This window comes from Penicillium citrinum (genome assembly GCF_028827155.1).
Source record: "Penicillium citrinum strain IBT 23319 chromosome Unknown utg000002l:1.0-3833315.0:1.0-3834789.0, whole genome shotgun sequence".
Lineage (NCBI taxonomy): Eukaryota > Fungi > Ascomycota > Eurotiomycetes > Eurotiales > Aspergillaceae > Penicillium > Penicillium citrinum.
In genome coordinates this window covers 1,991,856-2,011,743 of record NW_026622687.1, presented here as the reverse complement: position 1 = coordinate 2,011,743, position 19,888 = coordinate 1,991,856, and the positions used below count along the sequence as shown (strand labels likewise).

Genomic DNA, 19,888 nt, shown 5'->3' with positions numbered 1-19,888 from the left:
GACCATGGCATACTACACTTCACTTAATGCACATATCGGAAAGATACCACCCCTTCTACCCTCGCCGTTCCAGCAATCGCAGAACTACCCGCAAGGACACCATCCTCTAACTCTGCTCTCTTGATTTGGGCATTTTGCTTCTTCAAATGCCACTTAATACACAATGCCATGAGCGCACACACCAGACACGCACCACTCATGACGCCGCCACCAGCGTAGTACCGTGGTTGTTGTGAGTCGGGAAACATATACGAGGTATAGAAATGCGCAACTCCAGCACCCATCAAATTAACAATCGCCAACGCACTCGCACGTTTCGCCTTGGGGCGGGGTAGTGTAGAGCTGAGCCAGGAAACGCAAAGATTATATGGTGAGTAGGAGCCGGCTGTCATGAGGAACATGCTGAAGTAACGGCCGCCAGTAGAAGGGACGAACATTGCCTGCCGAATGAAGAAAGTATAAGAATGTACATTCGATTTGAAATTGTGTAGTTTTCGGGTGGGTAGGTCTTACCAGAAGATTACCAAGAAGTGCAAAGCCTAACGGAATTGCTATATGAAAGCCTCTCTCTTGCTTATGGGCCGCGTGGAAGGAAATGGCCAGGGAACAGAAGAAAGCAAATCCATATGGTGGAGCTGTTAAGAGAAGTGTGATCGTCTCGTTATATCCCAATGTTCCAACGATCGAGGGGAAGAAATTGTTGAATGATTGGGCTGTTAAAAGTGCCATTTGAAGAATGATGAACATGTATAGTTTTGGATCAAAAAGAGCTTGTTTGACGCCCCAGAGGAGAGAACCTGGGTCATCATCAACAAGTCCAGCGTTTTCATTGCGGAGACGCCAATCCTAGTATGTAAAGCAACCATCAGTCTCGCTTTTGAAACTTTGATATAGATTGTCTCGTGGTTTCGCTTACAGCCAGTAGTTGATGCTCATCACTCATCCACCAACGCTTAGTAGTGCCAGGATAGTCAGGGATAAAAGCAATAACAAGGATTGCAATGGCAATAGTCATCGATCCTTCAATAATGAAAAGCCACTCCTGAAGATTAACAGTTAATCGATTATCAAAACTTGAGGAAACTGGACTCGGGGTAGTAAGTAGTAGTCAGATATAGTTCACTCACCCAAGCTGGTCTACCCATCTTCCCCTCCATACGAGCAACAATACCCGCAGCAATCAATCCACCAAAAGCACTAGCCAACATATTTGCCCCGTACAGCAAAGCAATTCGTGGAGGTAGCTCTGATCGTTTATACCAGCAGGACATTAAAAAGAATACTCCCGGCAAAAAGGGACCTTCTACCATGCCCAGTATAAGACGGGAAATGAAGAGACCGGCGAAGTTCCGAGTAAAGGCCTGACACATCGAGACAACTCCCCAAGCTGCGGTGACGATGCCAATATAGATTGATGGTTTGACTTTCGTGATCACTAAATTGGAGGGGAGTTGAGTGAGGATATCTGGTGAGCGTGGATAGTTAGTTCGTGCCGGTCATGGAATCGGGAATATCAGGTAGTTCTTACATCCAACGTAGAATATCATGAGACATGTATTGTACTGAGTATTTGTGATGCCGAGGGAATCTGGTAAACCGGCGATTTTCGCATTTGCAATATTGTTCCTAGTGGAGAATTAGTAGTGGTGACTCTGTGTCGATTAAATGGATAATATCAAGTTTACAGTATCAACTGAAAAGTCCCTGAGGGGAAAAGGACCTACCGATCGAGAATATTCATCAAAAAAAGAATCACCACCGAAGGAAGAAGACAGCTATCCAATCTTCGAACAAGTCCTCTTTCAAGCATTCTAATTTCATCCTCCCTCCACGATGCTAATTCCACTGGCAAAGGCAATTGCTGTAACGGTCCGGGCTTGACATACTCAATAGCCTCTGTACCAGGCTTGGTCCCTGATACTATATCGTCCATGTCGCACTTTTCCCAGGGAGATACTCAAAAGTGTTACTTATTTCGCCGTGAATTTTAAGTGTACCTGGGCTCTACGGCAGATGCCAACGGCGAGGGGTGGGTTTTCTCTTTCTTATATACGTTCTACTGTTCAGATCTACCCGGATAAGACTACATAGTGGGATCCTCGAGCAAGGGCACAGTTTTTATCGGTGAGCTTGCCGTAATCCGGGGTAAATGCGGGGGGTAAGGGTGGAGTCACCAATAAGATAATTTTAATTTCGGATTGATTTGATGTTTGGTGGCTGTTATATGCCAATATTCCAGATGCCGGTGAGAAACCCGGAGATTAAGTTAGGGGAGGGAATGTGCGAGTGCAAGTTTTAGTTAAGCCAGAAGTTTGAAACCGATGGAAAGTTTATTGGAAAGACAGACAGTTTCTCTACTTTATATTTTGCATGGTTTTATTGGTAAATGATCTGTTCAGCTAAGTGCTCGTCAATGATTTCAGGGCGGACGTGGGTGGAATTAGGGTTGAGATGGGATGTCCCCACGGATTATCAATTCTATTCTATTGATTGCCAGCCGTATTACAAAAACATAATACTAGTAAAGTAGATAACTTGAGACAAATACCTCTTGGCTATTCAGATGAGTAATAGTATAATATCTTTAGTATATTGCTGAAATCCGTAGTACCTGAGTTGCAGACGATAAAGCCAAAATCTCAAAGAACGCGTGGGATTTCAGTATTATACAAGTCTCTTTGCAGATGATACCATACTATTAAGGCTGTTCAATATAATTGGTTCGATATTTGATCTTAGAAGAGTAGTGATATCGATTTCACCAGTAAGAGATTCTTACAAAAGAGTCCATATATAAAGCCTGATTTTCCAAGAACGCCAGCCTAAGCCAAATAAGAGTAAAGACAGGAGCCCAGAAAGACAAAAACGAAATCCCACAATATCCAGAAGAAAAAAATAGCCTGAAATTGAATATGAGAAAAAAAAAACGACTCCAGATTCGAGTAGGCATGAGGAACGTAATTAATCATAGCCATACACCTCCTCTCCAGTGATGATCAAGACGCCAAGTCAATATAGAAGGGAATGGTTAACAAGAAGTAAAGGGAGCAGCAAGAAAAGCCATGACAAAAGCAAAAAAAAAAAAGGACAAATGCCTGCAGTAACGGGTCTAATGTACAATGGGCGACATGGCAACAAAAAATTAAATGAAACAAGGGGGTATCGTGATGAGAAGAAGCAGACGATCGGTCTAGTTTGGGATGTATACAAACCACACACAACGCGGAGACTCGTGTGGTGCGGTGACACGGTAGAACCTACCGCTCCCCAACCTTCCCATATTCTTGCTGCCACTTAAAGAGATGACGGGTCAACACGTCCATCATTTCCACGCTGCTAAGGTCTTTGAAATCCTTTTCGTGGATTGGAGCATCTCCGTCGCCGTCTGTCGTGGGTGGGGCTGACTCGCCGCCATCGCTGGTTGTAGATGCTACCGCTGCATCAATTTGTTCGACCATGCTCTTCAAGAGCAGACCCTGAGCATGGCCCTCGCTTCCTGTGGGCGTGGAAGAGTTCTCGCCGGCAGTTGCCATCTCTAATTGCATCCGTGATATAAAGTCGAGAATAGCTGCCACGCGTCGCCTCATTTCATTCATCGTCGTGCGCTGTGGATGCATATGCCGAGGTTTGCTCGGCCGGCCAGTATCTCCTCCATTGATATGGATACCGTTTGCATTGCCATATCCTACTCGTGGAGAATCTCCCCCAATATCGTGAGATTGCCCTCGGCGTGGTGATTCGGTGCCATTGCGGTTGGCATCCCGGTCCTTAGTATATTGATTGCGTCCGACGCGGCCCCGCCGTGCAGGCGGACGCCCCGACTTTCGTGTCGACGGTCGGACTGGTGTTGGTTCCTGAGGAGTGGGGGTATCCGGACTTGCCTGTGCAGGTTCAGGCTCGGCTGGTACTGTTTTGACGGGTGATCCTGCGTCGCGTTCAGATTCTATGATTGTACATTGTCGGTAAGCTTGAAGAACTTTCCAATATAAATCTGTAGACACTCACCATCACCCTTGCGCCGGGTTGTTCTCTCTTTTCGATTATTGGCCGCTTCCGAAGCTTCCACTTCGGGCTCATCGGGCTCATCGGGCTCCTTGGGCTCCTTGGTGGGTTCCTGATCACGCTGACCCCGGGATGCTGCCCTTTGCCTTCGAGTACCATTCGTTGCCGGCTTTGTCTTGGACTCATCATCGGATGGGGGTTGAGATGGCGATTTGCTTTCTTTCGGTACAGTGGCGGGGGATGGGGAGCTTGTTCTAGGACGCTTGGAGCCTTGTCTATTTCTGAAAATTCAATATCAGTCACCGGATTACATCTGTCAACACAAACCATAGCAGGAAATACGCACGCTTCACTATCACTCCGGCTCCTCTTACCGCGTCGGGTAGTAGATGTTTCGTCGGGGAGACTGTGAGAATCCTCTTTGCTCTCTTGGATAGCTCGGCGGAGTTGTTCTTCTTCATCGTAAGCGGCATCACGACTGTTCATGGTAGAACGCCGCTTGGGATTTGAGGCACCTTCGCTGTTACGCGATTTTGGGTCCTTGGAGCGTCGGGAGGTCTCACGCGAAGAGGCTCGAGAGGAGGGGGCGGGCGAGGAGCCCGGATTGACGGGGAGGTAAGTAGATGAGCGCTGGCTGTCGGGATTGTCAGCATGGTAATCCTTGAGAAACAAATGCTTCAAATGGTATCGCGGTCCATATCTACCGCAATTGGCGTTCATTTTCACGTGTTTGCATTTTTCGCCGTCGGTACCAGGCCTGGGGCCAGCTCCAGCAGTAGTAATGCAACGAAGATGGGTGAAAACAAAATCAAGGACATGAAAAGGAAGGGAGAAATGCGAGGAATATTTTAAACATACTCATTTGGTTCGCCGCGAATTTTGTGCAAGTCCTTTCGGCACTCCTCACAAAAATATTCGTCGGGGCTTGTTTCTTCGTCCATGATTCCCACACAGCCACCATGCTGCCAGACTTTGCACGAGTCGCATTGGATGAACATGCTACCAATTTCATCTGAAAGTAGTTCGGATGGATCAAGAGGAGGTTGATCGCCCTCTGGCTTGATTGTTTCGCGACCGAGCAAGAGGGCTTCGCGACGAGAGGGGGGCAATCCAGGGTAATCCTGCTGCCCACACAAACAACGAGTTATTTCCTCCTCTTCATCCTCATCCATTTCTTCGTCTTCGCCCGTCCGAGGAGGGTCTTCGTCATCGTCGTCATTGCGGGCACGCTGGCGCTGACGTGTGTGTGGGAGGTCGGCCCTCGAGCTATTTTCGGTATCGTCGATGGACTGGGAACGAGCACCGGACGAACCCTGAGGAGAAGGGTTCTTATGGTTTGATCTAGTACTTCTTTCGCGTGTAGTGGAGTTGGAGGAGCTGGAGGAGGAGTTGGTCTGTTGGAGGAGGGCAGGAGAAGGCTGGGAAGTGCGGGCTCGTGAAGAGCGGCGAGGCGTCATGGCGGCGAAATAGATAAATGTATGGTGAAAGTATATGCGAATTAATAGAGATATAAGAGCTGGATTCACAAGTCGACCTAGGATCTGAATGGTAGGTTTGGAAGCACAACACCTCGAGCCAGACGAGGTTACGAGGGAGCTTCTGGCGCGCGATTGGGGAGCTTCGTGGTGGTGGAAGAAGTAAGGAAGAATTCAAAATCGCAGTTCGAACAGAAGTAGGGCGTCACAAGGCTCGAAGCAGAGCCCGATGACTACATAGTCCGACAGAAGAAAAGAAGAGGGGATTGGCGGGGGTGCAAGCAGCAGAAGGAGAAGAAGAAGGAGAAAAGCGCCGGGAACGGGCAGACTCCAAAAGATCCTCGCCCGTCCTTCCCCGCTCTGAACGCCTCGACGCGACTTTGTCTCTTTCACCTTTCTTCTTCCCCTCGGACCGCTTCTTTTTTTTTTTATCTGAGGTTTCCTGCTCGAGTCTATTTCTTTATTATTATTATTATTATTACTATTATCCATGGTTCTTCTACGTTTTCAAGAAATGCTCGTCTTTTTGAGATCATGCTAACCCTGAGATGTACTGACTTTTTTTTTCACCCCTCGGCAGAAATCCGCTCTGTTCACCTAAGACTGACGCACACCTACTGTACCTCCCTCGATGCTTCACGAAGCACCCTAGCAAAGAGTTGCCTTTGCTCTATACCCATGAAGTCGTGTCTTTGGTTACCTTGCGGGTCTTCTGAGGGATTTCTTTTTGTCTACTCGGCATGCAAGACTCGGCCTTGTGGCGCAAGAACTGCGAGGCGAGTCGTAGAGTGGGGAATCCGGCTCAATGCTTGATCGGCAGGGAATTGACGCGAATTGGAAGGAATTGGTATGGATTCAAGTCTCTGCACGGTGTTGTCAGTATCTGGATCAGTGTATATTCCCTTTTCCCCATCTTGTGACTGCAGTGAAAGGTGAAGAATAGTCCAATCCGTATGGGTGTTCATCGATGTGCCTCCTCACGATTCCTCGTTCTCTCACACCGCTCTCATTACATGTCTCCCTCCTTTCCTCGTGTCGATACTTCTTTGCTAGGAGATATATGTTTTTTCTAGGATCATAAATTCGGATTGTAATACCCGGAAATGGTGTAACCATCATTGGGCTGAGCTGCCGGGAGTGAGCTTTCCTGTGCGGAATCCAAGCCGTTCCCACGCAAGGCACCGGCACCTACACTCGCCACTTGGAATGCAGGTACGGCTAGATCATTGCTTCAGCAGAACACACATGATGTCGCCGGATGCATACAAGCAAGAAGGATTGCGATTGTCACTTTTCCTGAGAGTCTTGAGTTTGAGGATCCTCCGGATAGTCGATGTTCTATCAAAGTATCCACCCGTACCTGCCAAGTACTCATAATTTTGGACTGTATAGTCAAGTTGGTCACCAATGATGAGATATTGTAAGACACTAGTGCCCACCTCTTAATCAGTATCCAATTCGTATATTCCCCGAAACATCCTTTCCTGAGATTCAACTAGTGCCAGTATTCAGTATCAATCATAGCGCACACTACAATGGTAGGTAACCTTGTAGAGCAACCCCATCATGAACTGTCAGATACACTTATGTACTTCTATTCACTCCATTTTCTTTACCTTCTAGTACTCCCATTCCACACCTTCCTACCAGCTATTTTCTCGGTCTACATATTGTACCTGACCTGGAAGACCACATAACATCTCTTAAATCCCCCATTTATAAACATGTCAAATGAATGCTGCATAATAAGTACCCCGGACTACCTCGTTGGGTGCCCATTATTACCAAAAACGGACTAGTCTCATATGGAAGCCGAAATCCCGTGACTCTCACTGGTCTTTCCATTTCCCTCCAAACCCCTCCGCAACTTGTACTTCACGAAGGATCTCCCGAGGGCTTTTCCTGCAAGAGCCCTTGAATTCTTGAATATTCTTATACTCCGGATCCTTTCAACTTATTTTTTCTATTTTTATCATTCTCGTCTTTTCGTGGGTGCTGCTTGGTGCTGAGGTCTGGCACTCGTTGTGGGTATGTTCATATTCCCATTTCCCGTGGTTGTGGAACATCCTAGTTGGTTGGAATAATCAGGCATGATGAGCCTGACAGGTTGCCCATTTGGTGATTCACTGCTCGATTCTTCTTCTTCTCTATCGACATGTTTCTATCTGTGTGTCTCGTCAGGATCTAATACCAGCATTCGCTATAGTCCCGCTGATCCCGTATTTCCCCACGATCACACATTATTACCAATCTTGCTGGTTTTCCTCTTAACCCCCCACGATAACCTACCGGAGGAGGGAAAATTGGAAACAACCAAACAGGCATCGAAGGCTGGCTTATACTACCAGTCTTGACGCTTGTGGTTGAGGGCGAGCGTTGAGAACTTGCATGATGACTGCTACCCTGAGTATGTCAACTCGTCTATGGGACCTCCTTGTCTCGCCGCCTCATTGGCTATACCAGGCACCCCCTAGTAGACACCTCTACGGACAAGAATATGTACTCTGGTTACTCGGTTACTGACGTCGTGTGTGCTTGTGCAGACGGGACGTTCAACTCGGCCCCTGACACACCATCTGCCGTCTATCCCGATCGTCTGATTCGACCTCTGCCCAAAAAGACCCTTCGGTCTCGCTTGTCTACCGACACCGCCGACACAATTCACTACCCACCGACACCTCCGGCCTCCCAGATATTCTACGGCATCCCCGGAGACTCCGAAGAGGCGGTCAACGACGCCAAAGTCTACGTGCAGCAGACAATCGAATCGGATCCGCATGAGCTAACCCCCGAGGCCGACACGCATCACGTATTTGACACAGCTGCAGAATTGGAAAGCGGCGACGAGGATGGTCCTGTAGTTGTTCGACGCAGTGCTGGATTTCGAGGTTCAATGTCACCTGGTTCAAGTTCACACCCCCAGGGGTACCCCGGGAAAGATGAAGCGCCTAAATCCTCGGCTGGTCCCGACGGTTATGATGCATTTGAGAACACAAACAACAAGAAGAAGCGCAAGATTCCCACACCGGGTAACATGGGCGGTCACCACTCAGCTCTTTCGCCGGAGTTTGCAAGTATGGGATTGGCTAATTCCAGCCCGGTGCCAGCCGCGGCGAATGATAGCATGGGAACTGGCACGTATTATGGAAGTGGAAGTCCGGCGTCTCCCTTAGGGAGTGGTATTTCAGGCTCTGGCCGAGGCAGATTAGGACGGAGTTCAGCACGGAGTAACTCCGGGAGAAATCCTCTATCCGCCAATGCTCAAACCGCTTGGATGACTGCTCGCACACCGAGCCGTCGGGACGGACTGATGTCGTCTCCTGGGCCATCTGGTAAGCTCCACCGTTCCTGGGACTTTGGGATAGGGTCGTCGCGGAAAATGACAAGTGTGGGGTAATGCTAACTTTCTCCCCAAGGTGACTCAGACCAGGGGATCATTTCCACTGCTATTGCAAATGCAGCCTCTCTCTCTTCTCCACCTCAAGGCCCTAGTAATGTCAGCCTTTTGGACCAGGAGAATACCACTCCGACGAAGACCCAATTCACCTTTACGTGCGAGTCGGACTCCTCCAAGGGCATGGCTATGCAACGAAGTCCATTCCCTCTACCCCACCGCTCACCTACGTCGCCCCTTGCTCCAACCACACAGAACCCCCGAGGCTTTTCCACACAAGGGACACAAACGAGCCCGAGCATGGCTGCGCAAGGTAATCAGCATCTCCCACCGGGGACACAACCGCCACCACCAGGAGAGCCAGGATCAGGCACCGTGAGCCGCAAGAAGAAACGGTCACCCGGCAGCATATATTCTCTCGCAGCGCGCCAGCGCAAAATTCAACAGCAGTATACTAATATCCACCACCCACCAAGATTGGAAGACATTTGGATCTGTGAGTTTTGTGAGTATGAGAGTATCTTCGGACATCCTCCGGAGGCACTCATCCGACAGTATGAGATTAAAGACCGCAAAGAGCGAAAGCGACTTGCGGAGAAGAAACGGTTATTGGAGAAAGCCAAGATGAAGGGCCGCAAGTCGAAGAAGGCGACGAAGAACTCGAAGAATGCTCCCGGGCACCAAAACTATCAGCAGGGTTATGATCGTGCCTCGGTCGATCATTCCTCAGCTGCTGGATCTGGTCATCCTGATGATGAGTATATTGGCCACGAATATGATGATGAACCTAATCCGATCCCTTCGCATGATCCTGTTTCCCCCGCAGATCTTAAACCACCCCTCCCGTCGTCAGGGAATCATCCTAAATTGTCGTCGACGGCGGGAGAAATGACCAAAGGCGCTGCGGATGCTGGGGCGAGACGACCAGCCTGACAATTCGTCGGGTCAGAGTGTCAGACTCCCCAGCTCTTTTTCTCGGCATAGTTTCATCTCAATTCTTTTTTTCTTTGTTTTCTTCTTTGGGGTTGGATCTTTCTTTTGGCGTCACGGATTACCGTTACGAGATTTGCATCACGAAAATCCCCTCTCCAGCATCATGAGTTGGCGCGATCTATTTGGCGGGTCTTATTTTTATTTTTATTTTTTGGAGATCTGTAATTGTAATGACAGAATAGCCATATAGGGCAATGTGCATACCATTTGAAGGCGTTGAAGATGATTCCTGTTCATTTTTTTTGCCTCTTCATTTCATTTCTTTGATAGACTATTCCTAGCACCACTCAACAACAACAACACAACTAATGCCAATGTTCTCTAATAATAAACCTCACACCAATGATATTATTAGACAAACTTGATTGATTGGCTCTGCATTGTTTGTACGACGATGAGCTTGAAACGACCCGCACTTGCGCGCGCGAAGTGTAGCGCTAACCCTGACTCCATCGACCCGCGCAACTCCCGTCAGTTAGCGCCAGCCCTATTGTCTGACAAGAGCTGTCAGGCTGAAGCTCTTGCTTGACTGTTTCATCTTTCATTGTTCATTTACAATCCGGTGGAGGTGCAAGCTGCTTCAACGCGACATGGTGGGGACTTTCCAACCGCTGATCCATACATAGTACCAGATAATCCATGAAGAAGTGTTTCATCTAGCACTGGCAATGAAGACCAAATCCCATAGATAGAACTATGGTTTCCATTGAAGGGAGTGCTTGGCAGAAGGGAATATTCTGATATTCCTCTATAAAGCGTGTCGAATTCCGCTGGATAGATGAAACAACTCCGACTTTCTTTCTGACAGATTCGCCATTTCCTTTACTCTTTTGTCTTTTCTGCATTTCTTTTCAGTCTATCTTTGAGCTTGAACTGGAGCTTTCCTTCACTGGGATTTATCCAGGTTGATCAGTCCTACATAGAACTCCTGATTGTCTTTCTCTATTCGATCCACTCAGATCCTCATCACTGGTCATCACTGTGCACATTCACTCGATCTTTCTTTTCATTTATATACGTACGACAAGAACTCGAGCCTGCGCTGGACGCATATTCGTTCAACCAACCCCTTTTCATACTTGTCGAACTTTTACGCATACATCGTGAACCAAACACAAACACCAATACCAACATCAAACCTCAACAACTCCGTCAGCATCACCCACCATGTCCTTCATATTCCTCAAAGTCCTCGAACTAGGCTACAACAGACACAAAAAGAACAAAGCCGCCAAAAAAGCCCAGAAAGAAGCAGAACTCTACGGTCAACAACCCCCATACCCAACCAACACCTACCCAAACCAACCATACCCAATGTCCGAATACCCTCCAAATATCGGTCCCGGTACAGATACACGGTTCTCACAACCACCAGGAACACCACAAAGCAAACGCGCTAAATTAGCATATATGCTAGTATCCGCCATTCGATTCTTCCAATTCGTCTTCGGATTAACTGTCATAGGCCTTTATGGTCGAGATGTTCGTCATGATCATAAGTATAAAGATACGTGGAATTCGAAGTGGATTTATGCCCTTGTTACGGGGGGTTTGGCTACTATTACCGCGATAATTCATCTGGTGATTCCATTTTTGATGCGTCGCTCTGGTTCTGCGAGTGCAAGAGCTGGATCTAGTAATCCTGCATTACAACTTCCGCAGTTTGGCTGGGAATTCGTTCTTTGCGTATTGTGGTTGACGCTTTTCGGACTCTTTGGGAAAATGTATATTGGTGTTTATCCTGAGAAAAAGGGTGAGGGGGATTTGAAAGAGAGTGGGTTAGGTGATTCTGGGAGAATTGATCGGATGAGACATGCTTGTTGGATTGATTTGATTAATTTGTTGTTGTGGGTGTTTACTTCTTCGTGGATTTTGTTGAAGTGGTTGAAGGCTAGAAGGCAGGCTGGTACTTCTGTTGATGCGGAGAAGGCGGATGAGGGATCGATTTAGATTGATGGGATTATGAGTGATTGGATGGTTGATAGGTGGTGGAGTTGAGCTAGATGATGGTTGTTTTATGTGTTTTCTGTGATCTGATGTTTCTATTTACTTTGTCTTTCTTGCAGGATGACCTTTCCTGTTGGCTTTTATGGCCTCATTTCTTATTTATGGGATGGCGTTACTGTGATTACGGGGGAGTCTCTTGTACCATGTTGTTTGATGCATCCTAACAATATCAAAATCAAAACTGTGTTGCATACGGTGTACACTACTAGATAAACGTAGATTAATAGTCGCTCTTGGTCGTATACCAAGCTATAATAAATCCTGGTGGATGATCTCGGAAGTAAACTCTATCACATCCTCCGATTGAACTTCAAAAATACGATAAATAGATTATGATATTGTACAGCGAATCATCGTCCTGCAATGAGAGCTTGAAATTAATGATAAAGACCAGCTATTTGTCGACATCCTTCGAATCTCTCGTCTTCTACCAGGAAGGTAGGGTAGATTGTTCAGGGTATCAACCGAGGCTACCATAACAGCCCCGGCTTCCACCTGAGTAATACAATCGCTATTGGAAACCTAAAAAACGACCTGTTGCTCCTGCTGATCAGGCTGTGCTTCAGCAAGCTCAATCTCAAGGTCCTCTTTTCGCGCCGAACGGCTCTGCTGCGTTTCATTTCCCACCATTTGAGAGAGTGCGGAACAATATTGCTCGGTATCATTATCGGTCTCATTGGACCAGTCATTCGAGTCAAAATAATAGACTTCATGGGCAAAAGCAATGATTTCTTCTTCTTCGGTCCTGAGAGCGGCTATTGCCTCGGCGAATCGGGTGCGGAACCCTGGCTCGATTAGTGGATCTGATGATGGTTGTTTGTCCCAGTCTTCGCTGTTTAGCATCCAGTCTTTGAGATGTACTCTGCGAGTAATTGGACCCCATGGATGTTCGAACATCCACCATGGTCTTGCTGGAAGTGGGATTGGATGGTTTAGAGGACTTTCGTCGTTGAGAATGTCAAGAAGAGTAGTTCTCATCTTCTCGGGCATGGGGACTCTTCGAAGACCTATGAATCCGGGTATCGCGGTCGAGTCAAGAAAGTGGGTGACTCCATCAGTGGATCTGTTCGGTTCAGCTTGTTGTTTCTCACTGTCTGCTGGGTGGTAGTGGGATTCCTGGGGGTCATGACTAACCGTCTCTAGTCCTTGGGAGAGAAGGGTGTCAGTTTGGTCAGATGCAACGTTCGGACTCGTTGCTGCAGTTGTGGTAGCCGTGCCTGTCTTGCTTGAAAGCCTAGGTACGTCGATACTGCCAATGTCGGCGAGTGCTTCTTTGATCTTGGCGAGCTCGATCCTTTCCTTTGTCTGGGCTGGGGTTGGGGTGGTTGGTGGTGGTGAGTCGGGGATAGGTGGAACGTAATCGGGATCAAAAACTAGTTCAAATGATCCCATACTTTCAAGGGGATCTGTATTCGGTCGTGCGCGAGGTTGAGCCTTTTGGTGCTGTTCATTAGAGGTTCCAGATGCTGACTTCGATATGGACGTCTGTGATGATTTGCGACGGTTGAATACGGGACGGCGACGCCCGGCTCGTATTCCTGTTGTGACCTGTGATTTCTTCGACGCTTGACGTCCCTTATTGCTCTCCCTTGTTTGGGGCTCATGGATGCTAGCCGTTGGTGAGTTGGATGGATTGCGGGTGATACTTCCGCCATCGGGTTGTTCAAGCAGTAGACGAGTGGTCTTGTTTGACTCGCCCTGGGGGGCGCTTGACTTCTTCAGTATTGGTTGAGGCATCGCTTTTACCTGAGTTGGTTGAGTTGGTTGCGATTTAGACTCTGGTAGAGTTTGGATGTGATGTGGCGAGCCAGTAATAGGCTGGGCTTCTGAACGAGGTCGACACTGTGTAGTGTAGATGAAGTGGTTAGCAAGGTCGAGTCTTGTACATGACATACGAAAGTGTATGAGTGAACAAAGAAGTGAGTGTTTCAGATGTGAAGGGATCTTCACCTGAATGTGTTTACTAGTAGTAGTTGGTGCCTGCCCAGCGTGACGAGTGGGAAGGATGATGCGTGAGATCAGATCGTTCAACTGGCCAAGCTTCATTGTCGTAAGCAAAGTATCACTGCTCCAAATCCTCCAGAAGAGATATTCTAATCTGCAATCTGCTTGGGATTCACTGGCGCGGCGTGAAACGAAGAAAGCTGGAAAGAAGAGAGAAAGAGAGTTGACTACGTTAGTTACGGCGATGCCCTTCAAGGAGTACCCTTTCCCCCTCCTCCTTCAAGCGTACCTTGCCAGAGTCCTTTGACTATCATCAAGTCCACATTTTGTGTTCTGCGCATTTCTTTCGGATTTATCTCCGAGATCATCACCAGACTTTGTGACAATTTTTGATCCATCATGAATAGTCCACGATGCGGGGCTGTCAATTCGCAGGCGTGTACTGGGGAGACTTGGAAAGCTGACAGGAGTCACCAACCATCGGTGATCGATGTGACTTATGGTAGAGCCCCTGGGTATTCTGGTTGAGAAGATTAAATGGCCAAGTTTTAGTCTGACAGTTACTGCTTCCGATATAGGACTAAGAGAACCAGTTCAAAAGCCGCGGTGCTAAAGAGTCATTGACCCACGGCGAGGCTGCTCACAATGAGGCGACCAATGAAGATAAAATCGAAGATCGACAAGGGATGAAAAGAGAAAAGCCAAATAGATGACGAGATGACGAGGTGTCGAGATCAAAGATGGACGGTGCAATATGGCGCTGATCTCTCTCTCTCTCTCTTTCTCTCTTATAGAGACTTTGGATGAACCTTGGTGGACAGAACTGTAGAACCTCCCCCCTCTTCGAAATTCAAGGACTCAGATCAGATGATATTCAAGGAATCTTCAGAAAATCAAGCTCGAATCAAGATCCAGAGTGGACTAAACGACACCCTAACGGCTATCTGACTGGACCACGCGTCTTACAAGTATGACATCGAACCAGCGGTGAGCAAAAGAAACACCAGTCAAACGAACACCGTATCCCCGAAAGAAACAAAAAACAAAAAGAGGAATCAAATAGCGATGGACTCCGATCCGATGAAAGATCCCCCTTTGATTGCTGATGGAAAGACCAAGTGGCGTTAGAAGGTTCAAATGCTTCCTGTCATCGTATCGGAAACCCGGGACGGGCCGGGATTGGATAAAGTTGCAACTTACTGTATGTACACCACAGTTTGGATGTATAAGGTAAACCCCAGGAAAGGCCTTGAAGGGTGCAGATGTTGGAGCAGTCCACCATCAAATAGCAAATTCTCTTGCATCCCCACTCATCATCGCATTCCGATTTGGCCCCTTGCGAACAACCAGCCATCGCCCTACCTTCCTGCACGAAGTTCCTGGGTCCAACCTGGGTCCAGCTTGGATACGTTGCTATTCATTGGTTCGATGGAATTCCACACGGAGCCTTTGACGATCATTATGGGGGAGAAGGGGGTGGGATACATAAGAGAGGGGATCATGGAGATTCACAGTACCCACAGCGACGAGAGCTTCACTCGGGATATCTTTGGCCGAATGTCACCTTCAAGGGAATGATTCTATGGATTCTATGTATGGAATTTCGCTCTTCTGCATCTTCCCGCGGCTGAAGCGGTTCGCTTCAAAAGTTTGTTTAGTGTGGTGACTTCAAGAATGGATATGCGCTACATACTGTCGACGCAAGCTCGTCCCGATTTGACTGCATTCGTCAAGCTTGGGGAAGCCCACCCTGGGGCAAACCCCTTGATCTCCATCTCCCCCCGCATTTTTTCTCCACTCAAGGGAGGTCATCAGGACATGTCGATTTTCAATTGCTGATCTAAGGGGTCGGTAGTGAAGCCCGTGGAGAATAAAGGGCTGCAATTGGAAGAAAAATTTTCCATGGATAGCAACGGTGGTTCTGATCCAAATCACATACACGCCAACTTTACTGGCAAAGGTGGTCTCCCGTCGAACCGCCCACATCGTATACTCCACCATATTGCTAAAATTACTGTCTGAAGAACCAGTTGTCAGGATTACTAGAGGAACCTAGATAACTCTGGAATATTTTGTAGTTGTCAGTTTTGGAGGCAACTTTTCTTTTGGGGTATGAGGCTGATATCGGACGTGACCTATAAATGGGCTCAGATTTGCCATTAGAGATATAACGGCCCACACTCCATAGGAAGGGCCAGGCGATCGTACGGATTTGATCTTCATCCCATCGGGCAATCAAACAAGTTGAAGGAAATCGAAATGGTTTAGAATTGGCACTTAGGATCCATCTCGCGTCCTCCGAGATTTGCAAGTAATCCGGCCTGAGGCAGAGACCACTATCCCTCCGAATCACAATCAGACCATGCCTTTCAACCTCTGTCACACTTCGAACACCTCTGGTCATTGTGCCTTACTTCGCAAAAGAGGTGGAGCAAGACACTGGGAGCCTAGACAGTGGGTGCAAACATCGTCTTTAGACATAAGGCCAAGCGGCCGAAAGGTCTTCGTGGAGCGCGCCTTGTTACTGGAGGAGAGCCAAATCCTATTTGAACAGAACAATATTCTCGATGACCCAGTGGCTAAACAGTTGTAGGATATGCCAAAGTGATGAGCTACGACGATATTGTCGAGGCGCAAAAGAAACGTGACATGGTGGTCGAGAAACGAGATCCACTCAGAAGAAGTGGTCGAAATCGGAGGAAAAGCGTAAGAGTGAGCGCGAAATTTGGGCATGGGATATGAGTGAGTATTGCTCTGTTTTAGATTTATAGGCTCAATCGGGAGGTCAGGATCTTTTATGTTTCCATCAATTTCTCGCGCGGAGACGGCTTAGCTTTTCACCTAGCCGGCTACTTGATTTTTTATATCTCTTCATACACCCCCACACAATCTGCAATGGCTATCAGCTAGAGGCTGCTGAGGCTGGTTTTCAATACGTGCCACAGTGAGGAGACTCTAAAGATACTCAGTTCGCTGTTCCCGATGCAATCCCACGGACTCAGCTACTATATAATCTAAGACCCACTAGTCTGAACAGTCAAGTAGCCTCCCGACGGATTCATCAGACCCCAAATCCCCTTCTCGTATTGGCATACTTAGAAGCACCGAGATCAAACTGGTTCTCACTTTGGTAGACGGACTTGATACCGCCGGAAGTCAAGACGACCTAGTTCCATGGGTGAGCGATGTCCTTTGGGCAGCAATGGTCGCGTACGAACCGTGTCAATTAGACTCTCCGACCCTGTCTGATCATCGTTGCTCTCCCCCTACATTCCCCCGCCCAGACCTTTGGACATAATGTACTCTACAACAAGATGGTACCAAGGTGCGCGTACAAGATCTGCTTGACTACTCACTGTGGCCAGTTAGCAATGGATAACAGGTAGACTAGTATAGAGTTTTTATGGGGTTTTATGGAGGTTTTATAGATTTTTTAGGGTAGATATAGGGTTTATATTATATATCTATATCTATAACCTAATAAATATAACTCATAATAGTGTAATGGTTACTAGGACGCAAGCAAGTACTTTTTGACTAGGCAAGAAGGCAATGGACCAGAGAACGAATCAATTCAATCACTAGTAAGATGCAGAGACTGATTCTTGAAGAAGCTTCAAAGGATTCTAGCTATTCAAGCGAACTCATTCAGCGCCTCTATCATGTGGTTCTTGCATGCAGGGGGGCGAGGACTATTCGAGATAGAAGCGCCATAGGATTCGTTTCGTCGAGCGGGGTGGGCGCTATGCCACGCCTCTCCGATATCAAAGACCTCTCGGGTCACGTAACATATAACCTCTTCCGAATCCGAATAGCTTTAGATCTAATGGTTTCGTCTGCATCAGCGCTGCATTCTGGTAGCTATCTCCATCGGTTCAGAATCGCCACTTACACTATCGCTAGTCTGTTGATTCGTCTATATCAGCTTTGCATTCAGGTAACCATCTCTTCAAGCTCACAATCATCACTCACATCCATTTTCACCAGTACCAATATCAACGTTTTCGGTGTTTACGCTCTATTTATTTCAGCTCTGTCAGTTTTGGGTTCAAGTAACCTTCTTCGTTGCTTCAGAATTATAACGTACAACTTTCTGTTGATTCCAACTGTGTTAGCTGTATATCGCCTTAGCTATCTCCATGGAATATGTTACTTACAATATAAGGAAGCTGTTGATTGTGTCTGCATTAGTTATATATTCAGACAGCCATCTCCACAAGCTCAGAATAACCTTACACCGTCTGTGACATCCCGCACTAATCTCACATCATCTGTGACATCTTGCACCGGCGCAGCCATCGTGAGACCGAAGAAAAATAACGAGGCGATGAAAACGGACCGCATATTTGCTGATCTGTATACTCTTTTGTATATCCTTCAAAAAATATCTTCCAAAATATGAATGGAGCTGTGAAGCTGTGAGTTTGATGAGTGGAAAGCGCATTTAAGAGAAAAACCAACACCTGTGTAATCTCGCTTAGCTTGCATGTAACCAGCAGAAAGGATCAAAACAACTATAAACAAATCCATAATTCAATGCCTATCAATCAATAGTCTCGCCACACATAAAGTTTAAAAATAACGACTCAGTGAGTGATCACTGATCAGTCCAGGCGGGTCAGAAACGTGCTGAATTCTACCCAGGGAGCAAAAGCGGCGAGAGGGTAGACACTAAATCGAAAGGAAAAGCCAAGATCTGGCATAGAAAGTCTATTACATAGATTGTCCCCGTTGGGTTGAGTGTCTGCCATAGTCCTTTGATCCATATTGAGCCCGATCCAGGCTTGAGTGTCCCTTTCCCTTCAAAGCGAGCTTGATTTTGCATCAGGTCTGACGATTATACTTTCAATGGTGAACCAAATATGACACTCGCTGAAAAAATTCGAGTTCTTTTTTTCTCTGAAAGAAGGTTCCACCAAATAATCCAACATATACGCACTAAACCTGTCTAGTGACAGGATCCTGCTGAGTGGCCTTATGCATTTTCATTGACTCCGCCCAATATGACAGAACAGCTAAATAATCCGGCTCCACTGAGCTTGCAAAATCGGCTTGCGCTTTTACACGCTCTTTCTTTCCCAAATTCACTTGCCAAGACCGTTTTAGCCTTAATCGGTGCTAGAACCTTTTGAAGGATATGGTAAGGAACAAGACGATGACAACACGATGCAACCCTACAGTAATCTCTGGAGAGGGTCACAGGAGTGATTTAGAGGGTAAAGACTGGTCTATTTACAGATAAACGGAAGCAGGATTCACATCCGCACACGAAAATTTCATCCGATTCAAATGGCGTTTCCAATCTCTCCAAAGGACCAGCACCTATGTCTAACCACTTATCTCTTCACATTCAGAGGTATTCACTTACAAAGACCGTCTGTTTATACAGGGTCTAAAAGCTCTTTCCAAACAAAATGTTGAACGGGAACTAGTGGAGCGATTAGATACCAATTCGTTTCCCCACGAGCGATTATCGAGATCTATAATTCTTCTTTTCAGAATGACAGAGGCTTGCGGGATTTGGCCGTCAAAATCACAATGGATTACTTGACTAGTCTTGGGCACTGGCACCTGTCTGGCCCGATTTCATTTGATCAAAAACTTGCCGAAGTTCAGCTATCGAAATATCGATCGCCGCCCCGCTTCATTCTCTTCTGGGGTTGGGGTTTACATCATACCCACCACGGTTCGTGTTGTGGAGTTTGTGCTTTCTCCTTTGAATACCAGCGATCTCATTTCCAACCAGAAGAAAGAAAGATCGACGGGTTGGTCATGAATGGAGTGTCTTTCCCACACCGACTTCTTACAATTAAAATCTTAGATCGATTCTTTGACTTTCTGAAAATACACTATCATCTCTAGCACGGAGATTATTGGGATCTCGTGCTGGCCTCATTTCATTTATCGATAGATGAGACATGACTCTAGCATGTAGTTAGCAATTTTGAATGAGGACGTATTGTGATTGATTTAACTGACAGACAGTTAAGAAATATGCTCGAGATGATCTTTTGACATGCACAACGTGCTGAGAGCGAGGCTCTCTAGTTGTACAACATTTCCTCTTTTTAAT

At 47.0% G+C, this 19,888-nt stretch overlaps 6 protein-coding genes across 6 annotated transcripts; 3 read left to right on the top strand and 3 right to left on the bottom strand.

The window, feature by feature from the left end:
- Positions 1-23: 23 nt before the first annotated feature.
- On the bottom strand, positions 24-1,933 carry N7469_002574 (uncharacterized protein; the record flags this gene model as incomplete). The annotated part of the gene is made up of 6 exons (XM_056641494.1): positions 24-440; positions 514-846; positions 917-1,042; positions 1,128-1,465; positions 1,529-1,626; positions 1,725-1,933. 6 exons carry the CDS (start codon positions 1,931-1,933, stop codon positions 24-26), a joined length of 1,521 nt encoding a protein of 506 aa, XP_056503988.1.
- A 1,324-nt stretch (positions 1,934-3,257) lies between these two features.
- Positions 3,258-5,459, bottom strand: N7469_002573 (uncharacterized protein; the record flags this gene model as incomplete). Its single annotated transcript, XM_056641493.1, has 4 exons — positions 3,258-3,943; positions 4,006-4,283; positions 4,349-4,636; positions 4,861-5,459. 4 exons carry the CDS (start codon positions 5,457-5,459, stop codon positions 3,258-3,260), a joined length of 1,851 nt encoding a protein of 616 aa, XP_056503987.1.
- Positions 5,460-7,868: 2,409 nt separating this feature from the next.
- N7469_002572 (uncharacterized protein) lies at positions 7,869-9,804 on the top strand (the record flags this gene model as incomplete). Its single annotated transcript, XM_056641492.1, has 3 exons — positions 7,869-7,884; positions 8,021-8,809; positions 8,894-9,804. The coding sequence occupies 3 exons, from the start codon at positions 7,869-7,871 to the stop codon at positions 9,802-9,804; spliced, it is 1,716 nt and encodes a 571-aa protein (XP_056503986.1).
- A 1,227-nt stretch (positions 9,805-11,031) lies between these two features.
- N7469_002571 (MARVEL domain-containing protein) lies at positions 11,032-11,814 on the top strand (the record flags this gene model as incomplete). Its single annotated transcript, XM_056641491.1, has 1 exon — positions 11,032-11,814. The coding sequence occupies one exon, from the start codon at positions 11,032-11,034 to the stop codon at positions 11,812-11,814; it is 783 nt and encodes a 260-aa protein (XP_056503985.1).
- A 579-nt stretch (positions 11,815-12,393) lies between these two features.
- N7469_002570 (uncharacterized protein) lies at positions 12,394-13,608 on the bottom strand (the record flags this gene model as incomplete). Its single annotated transcript, XM_056641490.1, has 1 exon — positions 12,394-13,608. The coding sequence occupies one exon, from the start codon at positions 13,606-13,608 to the stop codon at positions 12,394-12,396; it is 1,215 nt and encodes a 404-aa protein (XP_056503984.1).
- A 2,569-nt stretch (positions 13,609-16,177) lies between these two features.
- Positions 16,178-16,408, top strand: N7469_002569 (uncharacterized protein; the record flags this gene model as incomplete). Its single annotated transcript, XM_056641489.1, has 1 exon — positions 16,178-16,408. The coding sequence occupies one exon, from the start codon at positions 16,178-16,180 to the stop codon at positions 16,406-16,408; it is 231 nt and encodes a 76-aa protein (XP_056503983.1).
- Between the last annotated feature and the right edge of the window lie 3,480 nt (positions 16,409-19,888).